Raw genomic sequence first — 15,651 nt, 5'->3', positions numbered from 1 at the left:
TTGTTCACCTTTAAAGATTCAAAAATTTTAAGGCCTACTGCACTCCTAAACAAAACATAATTAAATTGGATTTAATTCCATGTAAGTATAATTAATATAATTCCCCTAGTATTTAATAATTTCCTCCTTCATTCCTCAGGAGTCACACATTTCATATCCCTGATTTACACAGTTTGAAACTTGTTTATCTAAAGATGATTTTAACCTGACTTGGGGGTAGGTGGGTTAGACATTTCTACGAGTGGCTCCACAAGTGGAGGCAGCACTGTGATGAAATTGGCACCCAGAGCAAAATTCTGTCTGATGAAAATCTCTCTGGAGAGGAGAGATTGGGGAATTGCCCACTTGCACTCTGGAAGAGCTGCTCCACATAAGGAGATGACAAATTGAGATTACTGTGGTCAATTGCAAACTGGGTGGCTTTGGAGCAGAGGGATTACCTGTGCACTTTAACTACTGTGCAGCTTTATGGATATATGTCTGGCACAAGCATCACTTTCATAAATACCGTTGTATTTTATTAATTTAGATAGAAATAAATCTCTTTAGATAGAGATTTTGAATGATAGGGAAGATCAAAGGTTCTCGGTAAATTTCCTTTTAGAATTAAGAGGAAAAATGCTATCATAAAGCAAAAAAAATGTGATTTAAGAATGTGATTTAAGAAAATTTTAAATGAATGAAGGAGGCTGTAATTTTAGCCAATAGAACAATGTTTTTTCTGACAAATTTTGTTTTTGAAAATAGGAAAAGTTTTGATTTTCAATGTATGTGCATATTTTATCTTTCAAACATTTGTTTTTTGCAGGAGTATGTACTCCATTGTTCTGCAAGAGGAGTTGTTGACTGTCTTGGTGCTAGGAACGGAAAAACTACAAGTTTCTGAGCCCAGTCCACCATTAATTTACAATATAGAAGTTTTGCTATTTTTTAAGAATTTTCTTTATTATATTACTACAAAGCATATGTAATACATTATATTATTTTGATACATATTGTCTAAAGATTATTAAAACTCTCATTTAATCTAAACCTTTACAGAAAGAAAAAGGTAGTATATCAGTGTTAACCATGATCAGAAATGCCAATATTTGATTTAGATTTTATATCCATAGTTGAATATAACATGAATTAAAAATTCCAAATTACATCAAAATATTTGTTGTACAGAACAATAAAGGTTTCTGTTTTAAGTGGAATATTTAATACTGAGGTTCTCACTGTATTGTTACTTACTATTCTTTGAGCATTTGCCAATATCAAGGGTTTTGCACTAATGATGTCAGCACTTTGCAACTCTTGGGGATCCTGCATTCTGGGCTTCTCCTATGCTTGGTTTGATCCAGGGGTGGGTTCCACTTACCTTCGGTACTGGTTCGCACATGCGCTTGCTTCACTTACATGCGGCACTTATCCGCATGTGCATATCATCCGTGATGACATCCGGGTGGGTGAATGAAGCCTCCCAACGCCGTTACTACCGATTCGCAAGATCTGGACTGAACCGGTAGCAACCCACCACTGGTCTGATCTTCACACAGCTGAAGAGATTAGCAAGTTCTGAAACTTACCATTATCATTGTCAAATCTTACAATAGACAGAGTTCTGTTGCTGCTGCAGACCTTCTCCTCTCCCTTTCAATATTCTTAGCATCTTCTTGGGGTCTCTTTCTTCTTTCTCCCCTCAGAACCTCTTTCTCAGCTTTTCTTTTTCCTGTTTTTTTTCCATGTTGCCATCTTGTTGCATATGGTTGTCCTATTTTGTCCTATTTTGTCCTATTTTTTTAGTGTCTTAGTGGCTACAGACAAGATGAATGGATTCCTTCTCTGGCTTTGCTGTCATGCCCATTCCACCATCTGTAGCCAGCAGGGAAACATCCAGTAATTAGGGAACTGTATCAGGAAACAATAGGCCTCACTTTAGGACTTTAGGCTGGTCAATCTACCAACCTGCAGTTGCTAAGTTAAAATAATGTGAAATAAGTGAAAGAGAAGACCTCAACATGGAAATCATGCCAAATCAATCTTACTCCATTCTTTGACAAAGTGGCTAAATTAGAAGACCAGCAAAATACCATGGGCATAATGGTACTACATCTAAATGGAGGGAAGTAAGTAGTGGGGTACCACAAAGTTCCGTCTTAGCACCAGTACTCTTCAATACCTTCATAAATGACTTAGATGAAAGAATAGAAGGGGAACTCATCAAATCTGCAGATGATACTAAGCTGTCAGGAATAGCCAACACCCTAGATGATAGGCTCAAGAGTCAAATGGATCTCAATAGACTTGAACACTGAGCCCTAGCTAACAAAATGAAATTTAATGTAGAGAAAAGTCTTACACTTAGGCAAGAAAAACCAAAAGTATGCATACAAATTAGGCAAACCCTGGTTTAACTGTGAGAGGGATATTGGAGTCCTAGTGGACAATCAATTAAATATCAGCCAGCAGTGTGTGGTGGCAGCCAAAAAAAGCCAATGCAATCCTAAATTGCATTAACAGAAGGATTGAATCAAGATCATGTGAGGTACTAATACCACTCTATAAACACTTAGTAAGATGACACCTAGAATACTGCATCCAGTTATGGTCACCACACCATAAAAAAGATGTTGAGACTCTACAAAGAGTGCATAGAAGAGCAACAAAGTTGATTAGAGGGCTGTAAAACATGACGAATGGTTGCAAGAATGGGCATGGTTAGTCTACTGAAGAGAATGACTAAGGGTGACATGATACCAGTGTTCCCATATTTGAGGAGCTGTCACAGAAAGGAGGGGGTCAACCTATTTTTCCAAAACACCCGAAGGCCAAACAAGGAACAATGGATGGAAACTAATCAAGATTCAACCTAGAAATAAGGCGAAATTTCCTGACAGTGAGAACAATCAACCAATGGAACAGCTTGCCTTCAGAAGTTGTGGGTGTTTCCTCACTGGAAGCTTTCAAGAAGAGACTGGACAGCAACTTGTCAGAAATGGTATAAGAGTGTCCTGTTTGAGCAAAGGGATGGACTGGATGACCTACAACAGAGGTGTCAAACTCATGTCGTCACGGCATCATCATGTGATGTATCGGAACTTTTTTCCCCTTCACTAAACCAGCTGTGGGCGTGGTCAGCAAGTAATGTATCCAGCCCATGGGCCGGGAGTTTGACAGCCCTGACCTACAAGGTCTCTTCCAACTTTGTTATTCTGTAAATAACCCCACAGAGGAGGAGGTTATAAATGCCAATAACTGTAGTCTGAATAGGTTCTGTATAGTTGGATAACAGAAAGTGACCAAGTGCCAGGGAACTTAGCGGATTGGGAAATGCCTGAAGCCACAAACACTGGCAAATAAGCAGGAAAAGCCCATTTCCTCCTTATGGTACACTTTTAAACAAGGCATAGAGCAAACAACCAATTTAGAATAAGCAAAACATCAAAATATTGGAGGCAGACCATAATTCAAATGATCATACAATGAAATTCTAAAAACAAACATTAGCTAATTAAACTAACCATTTTACAATAATTGAATCAGTGAAGGGAATTAAACATGTAACCCCATCCCCTACTAAAATGCCAATAAAAAGATTCAATTAAATAAAGAATCCATAAACAACCAAAGATGGAGGCATTATTCTCCAGGCACTGCAATGAATTAAAGCAAGACACATTTCGGAGTCATATTAAAGCTGTTTAGGAAGAAGATATGAGGATAATGTTCTATGGGCCAAGGACAAAAATAGGTATTGTAGGACAAGAATCTGCCATAGTAAATGGTACTGGAGACAGTCTTAATCTTCCCTGTTCTGTTCTGTTCTGTTCAGATGGCAGAAGAGTAATCAATTGTTTCTTGCAGAAGTATATATTATGCAATTTATGCAGCCCAAAATCTAGAATGGACATCTCAAAAGACCTTTGACTTCCTTTGCTTCTCTTCTTTTTAGTCTGAGTAATGAAATTAAACAAAATACCTGTTTGGGGGTGCATGCCCCAGCATAAATGTATGTTATCATCTATTACCCAAATGAAAATTTAACCAAGGGAATAGCATTTCTTTTTCCAATAAAGAGATAACGAGAAAACATAGTATGCCTTTTTGCTGAAACCCCATTTTCATCACTTCATTGAGTGATTAATGTTTTCATTTGTTAGTTTACAAGGTACTACACAATGTGGGCTTTTTCATAACTCAGTATATTTTTCCTCTATTAGTTTAGTTTAGTTTATTCGTATTTGTATACCGCCCTATCTCCCGAAGGACTCAGGGCGGTTCACAGGCAGATAAAAACATTTATGTACAAATTAAAATAACCATTAAAAAACTTATTCTAAAAGCCAAAATTCTTAAAAAATAATATAAATATTAAAACCAATTTAAAACCCCTATAAATTTAAAATCTAGTCCAGTCCTGCACAGATAAAAAGATGTGTTTTAAGCTCGCGACGGAAGGTTCGGAGGTCCGGAAGTTGGCGGAGTCCTGGGGGGAGTTCGTTCCAGAGGGTGGGAGCCCCCACAGAGAAGGCCCTTCCCCTGGGCGTCGCCAGACGACACTGCCTGGCTGACGGCACCCTGAGGAGTCCCTCTCTGTGAGAGCGCACGGGTCGGTGAGAGGCATTCGGTAGCAGTAGGCGGTCCCGTAAGTAACCCGGCCCTATGCCTATGAAGCGGGAACGGGATAGATATTTGAGCAATATGGTCCAATTTGATTGGTGCTGGTAGCATTCTTTTTATAATTTCCCAGGCAGGCAGACTTACTTCATTTATTTATGATTACTGACTTGCAGATTATGATAGGTAATCATGTTGCATATATAATTTTTCCTTCTGTTAATTTTTTTGATATAATAAAAATAAAAAAACAAAAAGGAAAAGAAAATAGAATGAGTATAAAAGTTGGATGTTAATCACATGAACAAAGAAGAATAGTGTATAAAGATATTTGCGGGGGGGGTTGTGTTGTTTTTTTGTTGTTGTTTTTGTTTTTGCTGATTAAGAGGTATTTCCTGTAGTTCTAATTTAAACGCTTTCATCTAAACTAAATGATTCAAAATAAATATCTTTCTCTGGACATGATAAGAGCATAGAATGTTGTTTTCTAGATTAAACTATTCATTTCTCAAATTCAAGTTAAGATATTGGATTCTCCTTCGTTGGAGCTGTTTAAATTAAGGCTCATATGATTATTAGTCAGAGATGCTATATTAATGGACTCTTACAGTGGGCATAGAGGTGATTAAATTGATTGGATTTTTAAGACTGCCCAACTCTGCAAAGACTGTGGATGCTTTACAATGTATGAAATACATAATTTAAAGCCCAGTTAAAAATATACCTCATGGATAAAACAACAATGACATTGAGAAAGACTCCATAAACACCCTTAGATAAGGCTGGGCCAGGGCCAGGTCCTAAGAGAGTTTTGGAGAGTAGATTATATACATGATGTATTAAGAGGTTAGGATTTCCTTATAATTAAGAGACATTTCTATTGCATTGCAATAGAAATGTTTTGTGTACTGTACATTGGATTATTTCAGATCAGAAGTGAACAAAAGTAAATTTATGCATCTTCTGAATTGGTCTAATGCAGAAGTTGCCCAAATGTGGATTTTTAGTTTGGTAAACAATACATAACTATTTATTTTATTATTATTTATTTTTAAATATTTTAAACATCAGATTTTATAAACACTTAATCACTACTTGAGGATAAATGAAAAAAAATGAGTGTGTTTATCTCTCCTTCCTCCAAAGTTCAAGAAAAATCTGCTGGTAGCCCTGGTGAATGTTGGTAGATGGAGTGTAGAATCTCATTCTTCAAATGAAAATGTCAGATAATCAGATAACAATAATCAGATCATCAGAAAAACAAAACAAAACCATTGTATCCATTGACCTCTGCTATTTATGTATGCATATTTAAGATCAGTAGAACATATGTTAGGCAAGACAACGTGTTGATGCCCTGGAATATTTTCTCCTCACCGGCTCAGGGAAAACTTTTGTGACCTTGTGATTTGAAGCTGAAGCGGAATAAGGTTCTTTTGGCTTATCGAGTTTTTGCATTCCGTTCGTTCTTTTTCTACAGTCGTTAAACTCGTTTTCACGGGACCTGTTTGTCTGGGGGAGAAAAGCCTGGATAGAATTGAGCATTTCAATCATAAAGGTCCCCGTAATTTGCGTGCGAGGATTGTTTTGCGGAGACACCTCAGCGCTAAAAAAGAGCAACGATTCCAGCTCGTAACAATATTGAGCCCTAAGCGCTGTGTTGATTGACGCCACCGGCCTGCATGAGCATGACGTCATGGTGCAAGGCCATGATGTCATGGTGCAGAGTGCGGACTACTTACTCACTCGCATCGTCGTCCCGTTTTCTGACCCGCCTGTTCTTGCGAGGGAGCGCCGAGAACAGAGACTGGATCCTCCGCCCGCACTCGGTTCCCCTCCCACTTCCCTTGGCTGTCAGGGCAGAGACCCCTCGGTTTTATTGAGGGGACTGCTGGTGCCAGAGGGCGCTGAGATCGCAGCAGCAGCAAGCAGCGCTGTGGGAGGAGTTTGTGGTTCAGGGCGGATCCCGCAGAGCGGCTGCTGGTTGTTAGCCGGCTTAGGAGAAAGAGGAGAAAGAAAGAGGCTGGCCGAGCAGCTGGGCGTCCTTGGTGCTGGCACCGCCGCCCGGGCATGAGGATGGCTGTCGGCGCAGCAGCGGCTCCAGGAGACGGGGGCTCGCCGAATCCCGGTCCCGCTGCGGTCTCTCTGGGCTTGAGCGTGGCTGTGGTGTCCAGCCTGGTCAATGGCTCCACGTTCGTGCTGCAGAAAAAAGGAATCGTGCGGGCAAGAGGACGAGGTAGGGCCCCCTGGTCCCCGGCCCTTTCTGTGCTTCGGGTTGCAACAGAAAACGCTCTGGTGTCTTTGCAACAGCTAGCATCCTCTGCGTGATCTCCTCCCACTTGGCCGAGCCCACCCCGCCTTTCGTACGCCGCCTTTCCCGGAGCAAACCCAGGCCTCGCGAATGCTTTCCCCCATCAACACAGTGCTTCCAGGTGTCGGACTACAACCCCCAGAATTCCCAGTCCTGGCGCTAAGTTGGGGAAGCCTGCTTTAAAACAGATTGCTTCGTTCCAAGGCATTTTCTTTGGCTTTAGGCAGTATCGGACCTAAGTATTTAGCATGTCCATTGCGAATACACCTTGCATTCCTTCTCCGGGTTGGGTAAGGGGCACAACCACCATGAAGGCTAACCCTTCAGCTCTCCAATCCAGCCACTCCCCCTCCTTTATTATCTTCTTCTTCAAGTTTGTAATGATCTCTGTACTTTTTCAAAAGTCCGTGGTTTTATACCTGCATGATGAGTCGCAGGCATTTGATCTGGAAAACGATTATAGCTGAGCCATGAACACTAAATACAATCTCCCATGCCAGGGGTTCTGACAGCCTTTTCAAGATGTCAAATGTGATTTGTCCCTTATTCCAGCAGATGCTTTAGCATATTATCAACTCAGTTTAAGTATGTACTTTGCATTTATAACCTGAATTTATGTTTTTTTTTTAAATTAACACTGAAGGGTTTCTTGTAGAATCACAGTTTGGACAAGACCATTTACACCAGTGTTTCTCAAACTAGGCAACTTTTTAAGACTAACTTCAACTGCTGCCATGCCATGCTGGCTGGGGAATTCTGGAAGTTAAAATCCATATATTTTTAAATTGCTGAGTTTGAAAAACATTGATTTAGAATTTCAGATCTAATCCATTCAGGAATCCCAAAGAAAACATGCTAGGCAGAAGATTACCCAGCTTCTGTGTGAATTCATCCAATGGAGACCCATCACTTCTCTAGAATAATTGATTCCATTTTCACATTGCACATACTATGAAGACATTTACCTGGATTCTGTCTTCCTGTAATTTAAACTATGTTTATAATCTGGATTCTTATAAAGCAATAGACAAGGATGATATACCATATCATAATGCATTATATAGATCTGATCATAGTTTCAGAAATGGTTTGCTAAGTGGCACATAGAGGACTTTGTATTAGCAAAGTACACAGAATTTATCCATTACTTCCAAAGGGCTATAGCTGTTTACACTGTTCTTTGATCTTTGGTAATGATCATTATGTATTCTCAATGTAGCAAACATGCAGGCTCCCAAATTCACATTTAACTGTATTTTTGTTAATGGGCCATTTTTTACAGGAAGCACATTCACTGAGAAAGGATTATATATTCTTGCAGGAATGCCTAAAATTAAAAGCAGCTATATTCTGAAATCTGATACAGGCAGAAAGGTGATACTTTCTAATATAAGCTCTTGCATACCAAACTAGTCTTTGGGGGAAAACTTGTATTTTAGTCTGTTCCCAATTCTGTTACAAGGCCATTAAGCTCTGCATTCCAGAGCAGTCTTATTCTATACTAAACTCTACAGTATTGAATATTTCTGTGATTCCCCTAATGGCTCTACCTAGATAGGCACAGTACCAAAATATTAATCTCTAAAATCCAGCTATTTGATTGAATTCATTAAATGAAATATTCAAACATCAAAGTAAATATTAATTTATTTTGACAGGTTTCTCTTCAAATTAGAGTAACTTGTACAGGTAGTCTTCAACTTACAACAGTTCATTTAGTGACCGTTCAAAGTTACAATGGCACTGAAAAAAGGGACTTATGACCATTTTTCATACTTTGGACCAAATGGGCACATGAGCATCCCCATGGGCACAATTCACATTAGGATGCCTGACCAGTGACTCATATTTATGACCGTTGCAGTGTCCCAAGGTCTTGTGACCTTCTGACAAGCAAAGTCAATGGGAAACCAGATTCACTTAACAAGCATGTTACTAATTTAACAAGTGTAGTGATTCACTTAACAAATGCGGCAAAAGAAGTTGTAAAATGAGGGAAAGCTCACTTAACAAATTTCTCACGTAACAATAATTTTGGGCCTCTTTGTGGTCGTAAGTTGAGGACTACCTGTAACTTAAGTATCTTAATAATTTTTGTCAAGTAATCATTAATTCATATAATTAATTCAACTGCATTACCAGTTTTATTTACTGGTAGACTTAGCAGATAATCAATATGCAATGTACTTGTTCCATTCTGGAGAAAGTGAGAACTAGTATAGAACTATTCCCATACTTGCAGAAGAAACTACAAATATAAATTAATTTGCTTGTGAAAACAGATTTTTTTGCATTGCATTACTTGAGAAATATAGTTGGAAACCCATTGAAATGATGATTCATGTTCCAATGTAGCAGGAATGTATATTTAGGTATTTATTGTATTAGGAACTGGAAAATCCAGGTACAAATCTACAGTAGATTAATTCTACTTTACAGTAGATTTATGCTCCTGGGAAGAATAATGGAATTAAAGAGTAATTAAACTGAAAAATATTATTCACTTTGTTTGGACAAGACTGTGGTGTAATATACTCTACTTAATCTATGCCTACCACATGGACTACATTACGGCTTGTGTACTCTTGATATCCCACATATACAGGACCTTAATTATGTATAGGCTGGGGAAGTTATAACATTTACATACTCAGTAATTTTAAGTTCTCAAAAATAAACCTTATATTCTCACTTGATTGACATAACATTTGGAGCTATGGTTTGATTCTCATAAGCTATAGATTAAATTGTGGTCAAATAACTTGACCACAAGTTATTTGTGGTCATAACTAGTCTTAACCACTAGTTATGTGATCTAAACAACTTTTAACCACATCCAGCATGCAATCAAAACCCAGCTTAGTGCTTATCTTGCAGTTAAGCAATTATATGACTCTTCCAGGAAAATGAGATGGGATAGAAGAGCAATGTCAAATTATAACCACATATGTAGCAGCATCTCTGTTGTCACTGCTTTGTTAACCTTTGCTGACTTGTGTGTTATTTCCACAATTAATGGCATTATATACAGATACAATATCAAACACACCAGGCAATATAAAATTGTAATTGATTGGTTTTCAAATTTTATCCTTGAAAATCTCCCCCTTTCATAATTGAGATATAGGAATAACTCAATTAGCATAGAAATATCACATTGCAATTGAAAAATAGAAAACTATGTACTGTTTGTAAAAGAAGAGATCTCTTTCTTTGCTTGCTTCAGGAATTCATTTTACTTGATTTGTACAAGCAGCTAATTATTTGGAGCTCATCCTGACCAGCTGACAGCATTTTGTACTTGTCTAGTATGTCTATTTTGCATTTTCCACAGTCACTTGTCATAAATTCATGTTCCATTTTTGCTCTGTGTAAACAATTTGAAACAAAAAAGTAAGACTGGGATTTTAAAGAGCCTATTTGGTTCACTTGTCATTGTTTTTGTTTTCTTTTAAAGATTATGAAAATAATAAATGATACGCATCAGTTTTTGTCAGGCTTTTTAACAAAAAGAAATATAAAAATATAATTCCAAGATTAGGAAGAACATAAGAACCTACTAGATTGAAATTCAACCCAGCATTTTGTTTATCATAATGGCCAATCAGGTTCCTCTGGACTTTGTAAGCAGAACATGGAAATACCCACTCTTTCACTGTTACTACCTTCCATTTGGAATGCAGAAAGCCAGGGTCCCTCAAATTCACAATAAACATCGAATCTTCAAGACTTAATAGATCTATTCTCCATACATGTCTTTAATTTTCTTTTAAACCCAGTCAAGTCAATGGAAATCTGTGTAATACATTATTCAGGTTAATCATCCAATAAGTGAACAAATACATTCTACTGTATGTTTTAACTCCACCGACTGGATGATTTCTTGTCCTATTGTCTTGATAGAAAGGAAAAAACAGATTAGACTAACATCAACAATGTCAATTTTACAAAGAAAGGTTAACCATTAACATTTGTGCAGCCAGAACTGATGAAGCTTCTTGTATGAGAAGCAAAACATCATCTTCGAGGGGAAAAAAACATAATCCAGTTGCCTTTGGAAAAAGTAAATTTGAGACAACTATGACCTGGATGACTGAGAATCTCCATAGACTTTCAGTTATTCACATTAGTTCACACTGGGCTTCATGCTTTTCCTTACTGAATACTTACAATCTGCTATTTTTATTGCTAAAATACTGAAACCCTAAACAGTGCAAATTTTGGATAAAAGATAGAAGTTGGGTTCTGATTAGGTAGTACTGAATTGGCAATAATTGTTTGTGCTTTCCAAAATACCTTCCAGTGTTTTCTGTACTATAGTAGATTGAGGCACAAAATGGCAGTTACATATGCTTCTAGAACTTCATCTCCATTATCGGTTTTATTCATTTCTGTAGAAGTTGAGAACAGATTACCTCTTGAAAAGGCCTACAAGATTACAAAAAATATTTCAAATCTTAGAAACAAGTGTAATGGTTATGTTACATTCTACAAGAAACAGAATATCTATGCATTTTTAAACAGTTCAAATTCAGCTTTTGCATAAACATTGATGAGCCTCAATAGTGACACTCAATTTCAAAAACTATTTTGTGGTTTGGAAAATATTTTAATCCCAATCATTTGATTTAGGGCATGGGTGAACCATGTGCATATCTCTTTTCTTAAGAGTTGGATTAGAGACATGACTGATTATCTTCACTGGAAACAAACTATAAAAAGTAATACTGATTATGGTTACACTCATGGTTATACAAGATTTGGATTGGTTCATGCACCCGAGTTAAATAAATCTGTAAGGCGGTGTAGTGGTAAAGTTAACATGTTGTTGAAGCTATAGAAAATAGCTATAAAATACCTATACCTATAAAATATATATTATTTAATCTGATGATCCAATTTTTGATTTTTCACCTATCCAGGGACTTCATATTTAACTGATATAGTGTGGTGGTCAGGTACTATTGCAAGTAAGTATATCTTCTATATTTGAACAATTTTACATCTTAAAACTATACAGAACGATTGCACTGGTCTATCCAGATGTGTTAGATAACAATTATTATGCATATGATCAGCAGTGATAATCATAAGTCTGGCCCAATATATCTATCTAAAGGAAAGCTGCTGGCATGCTCAGCCTAGCATATTTTGATACAAGGATACTGGTTCATTGGTATTTTTCATACTTTTGTTGCTGGCAGCATATTCATTCATTTTACAAACAGGATATGGTAGCTTTGGCTAAACTGTATATCCCTCTCAGGCAACATAATTTAAGTATAAAATTGTTTTTATCCATGGCAACATCTACGGGGAGAGTCAAAATCTATATGATTTATCATCCAGCTATATTGGGTGATAACGGCGGGAAATAATTCATATCAAAATCACATCTGGAGGAATCAGACTGGAGAAAGTTGAATCAGAATGTATCTAAAATCATCTTGTTAGACACAAAAATTTATGGGCAATGCACAGATTATTTTTCTTAACAGTTAGTTTTGCAGTCACATTTTCTGAATAAAAAAGTTGCTTCGCTGAAGTTAAACTCAACTTCTTTTATGAATTTGTCCATGTAGTTTATTAAGTAGCAATATCAGAACTGATTTTCCGGTGCTTTGTTTCTAATACCATTTCAACTTCTGGTCTAATTAACAGCCTTGAGATTTTGTGGTTTCTCCCATGGAAGTACTATATCAAGACTATTTCTGCTATTTTTTTAAAAAAATTAGCCAAGTTTATTTAAATGCTGTCATCTGGAAATGAACTTGTGAAAACGACAACAGCAACAAAAAACCTGAACATGACAGGTGTAACGATTTAGATTGCTTGTAATTCTTTTGTTTAGTTGATGATATTATAATCCTATGTAAACATAAATCAATTTGTTGACCTACAGATATATTGTAATTTCAAATTTTCCAATCAGAGTTGCCTTGCTTGTAGGCTTGGAGTGCCCAAAAAGTGTAATTCACACACTCCTAGAAAAGGCTGAAATAAGGTGCTAGGAAATGGAACCTTCAGCTAGCATGAAACATATTGAGAATATATCAAAATATTTTATACTAACGCAGAGTAGGGCTCATCTTAGTTCAATATTGTCTACACTGCTAGTGTTAGGATTATTTACCAGGAGAAGGCATCACATTTGCATCCATAACTATAAAATATAAAATGGAAATATATATCCAAAGTAAACAAGTTAGTAAGGTCTAAGAATAGTCAATGCAATTTTGTGGGAAATTGAAACTAGTAGCCACTGGCATCTGCGGAATGGCACATGATGTCAATACATTATGACATCACTGCACAAATGGCAGGAATAAAATGCTGTATGTCATGTGCATCATGATGAGACTGGTGCAAAATATCTAAATCCATGCTCTTTGCATGCCTGAACTCATAGCCCAGAAAGTTCCATCTTGTTCTACTGATATCAATTTTGATGCTGCTCACATGTAAAGTGCAGTGTCTCAAGATCCAAATTTAATGGATCATTAGCCAGCTATACTCAGCAATTGTCAAGGTTTTTTGAAGAGGGAGTAAATATAGTGTTGTGGTTTAGATATAGAAATATAGTGATTATGGCTTTAATGACAGTGCCATCGCTCTTGTTACTTCTTTAAGGGTAAAAAAAAAATACCTCCTCACTATTTATTAGTTTTCCTGCCCATGAATATAAAGGACAATGATACTAATTAATTAAAATGCAGCCAGAGAAACACACCGTACGTTAAAGCTGCCAAGCAGTGAGGTAATAAAGCAATAAAACACTGAAATCCTTCAGTCTAAATCAGTTGTTCCAAAAATAATGAAATGTTTTGTTTTGTTTTCTGTTCACATATTTGGGTTTTTTTTCCCCCCCAGTGGCGCTTGGCCAGATTGGGAATTTCTTAGCTTATACTGCAGTTCCTACTGTTCTGGTGACTCCACTTGGAGCACTTGGAGTCCCATTCGGGTAAGGATTTTTTCTAATCTGCCTTTTTTCCCCTTTCTTCAAATCAGACTATTCATCTGACTACCTATCTTCTATACAAGTATGTTAATTTTTTTGCAATTTTTTTTTACTAGTAGTGCCAAAAGTATTTTATTTTTTTCATTGTCTTAGTAATTTGCATTAAAAATAACCTAGATTTTTTATCTCTTTTCTTCCCTTTTGATCCTTATTTTAAGGAAAAATAATTGTTTTTTAGATTTCTTTTTGTCCTCTGAAATGTGCAGATGCCTTTATTTATTTATTTTTCAAAGAAAGCCATTTTAACGTAAGTCTTACGTTTAATGCCCAAATACTGAAATGTAAAATGTGTAAACCTCTCAACTACTCAAATAAAATGTCCTTGGATTCTCAGATCCTGGCTAAATGAAATGCATCCTTTGAATTTTTCAGTTAGTTAACTGGCTCTCTTGGTGTTACTTCATGCTGTGGAATTGTATCCAAGACTAAAAACTGATTCAATCCCCAGCAAGTTATAGAAAGAAGATAGAGTGATATTTCTAGGACTTTGCCTCAGATAGCTATCCTTTCTCTTAATTTAAGTTAATTTAAGTTAATGTCCATTTATTACATTCCTTTTGGACATTTTTGCCACAAATGGCACTGTCCTCTCTCTATCCAAAGAATCATGAAGTGACCCTCAAGGGCAGATGGTGTCTTTAAAAAAAGGTTTTACATCTCTGATGCTGCATAAACTGTTAAAAAAACATGTACTGTATCAGCATCTTGCAGCTGGTACTTTAAAAAATGCCACATGTAATTTACAGGAGAGATCCAGAGTATTTTTCATCGATACAAAATAGTTTTTGTATTGTTCCCTTTCATTATATCTAATTAATATAGTTGATGCATACTTTTGCTCATATATATGTTCTTTTCTTTTATGATGTGTTGTTGTTTTATGTTGATGTTTACGTATACTGTTGTGACAAAAATAAATATATTAAAAAAAATGCCTCAGGGAAGCACTCCTTTCCTATCTTGCATTCCCACTTGCCAGACCAAACTCAAGTGTTGAAATACAGTATATCCCACATAGCTAGCTGGGGAATTCTGGGAGTTGAAGTCCACATATCTTAAAATTGCTAAAGTTGAGGAACACTAGTTTAAACCAGCAAAGAAAAGTAACAAGGTCTGTTGAATAATTCCTTAACCTTCAGCAGGGACATCCACAAGGGTAATCAAACTGTGAAGAAACCGGCCATAACTAAATGATCTATCTTTATGTGCATCACGAAAAAAAGGCTAGGATTTCCATCACATAGTTCAGGGGTCTCCAACCTTGACAACTTTAAGACTTGTGGACTTTGCTGGCTGAGGAACTCTGGGAGTTGAAGTCCACAAGTATTAAAGTTGCCAAGGTTGGAGACCCCTGACATAGTTGACACTTTGATTTTTGGAAGTCTCCTTTGTGGAGAGTGCCTTACAACATAGAACACCTGATTCAATTTTTCTCTTTGATTTCTCTCTTTCTCAGGTCCATTTTAGCTTCCTATCTACTGAAAGAAAAACTGAACATTTTAGGCAAATTGGGCTGCCTCTTGAGTTGTGCAGGTTCTGTTGTTCTCATCATTCATTCTCCAAAGTCTGAAAGTGTCACCACTCAGGCTGAGCTTGAAGAAAAACTTACAAATCCAGGTATTTAATTCTTTGGGTTAACCATGTTGACAAGTAAATCTGAGTCACAAGACAAAAATGAAAAGAAGCATAAGTTGTTCCAACATATAATGTTAGCATACTT

General features: G+C 36.8%; 1 protein-coding gene across 6 annotated transcripts in view; it reads left to right on the top strand.

Moving 5' to 3' along the window:
• NIPA1 (NIPA magnesium transporter 1) overlaps window positions 1–15,651 on the top strand; it is a 36,359-nt gene that overhangs the window by 8,905 nt on the left and 11,803 nt on the right. For 4 of the 6 annotated variants that reach the window (XM_058184940.1, XM_058184941.1, XM_058184939.1 and 1 more), the window contains 3 exons: window positions 11,836–11,883; window positions 13,784–13,874; window positions 15,388–15,548. In XM_058184940.1, coding sequence (XP_058040923.1) covers window positions 11,836–11,883; window positions 13,784–13,874; window positions 15,388–15,548 — 300 coding nt within the window. Of the gene's footprint in view, window positions 1–808; window positions 1,194–5,731; window positions 6,839–11,835; window positions 11,884–13,783; window positions 13,875–15,387; window positions 15,549–15,651 lie in introns of those variants that run through there. The other 2 variants (XM_058184938.1, XR_009155320.1) reach the window with 2 other exon arrangements.

The sequence above is a fragment of the Ahaetulla prasina genome, chromosome 5 (assembly GCF_028640845.1).
Source record: "Ahaetulla prasina isolate Xishuangbanna chromosome 5, ASM2864084v1, whole genome shotgun sequence".
NCBI classification, from domain to species: Eukaryota; Metazoa; Chordata; class Lepidosauria; order Squamata; family Colubridae; genus Ahaetulla; species Ahaetulla prasina.
The sequence above is the reverse complement of the archived record's forward strand: the minus strand, read 5'-3'. Positions and strand labels throughout refer to the sequence as shown.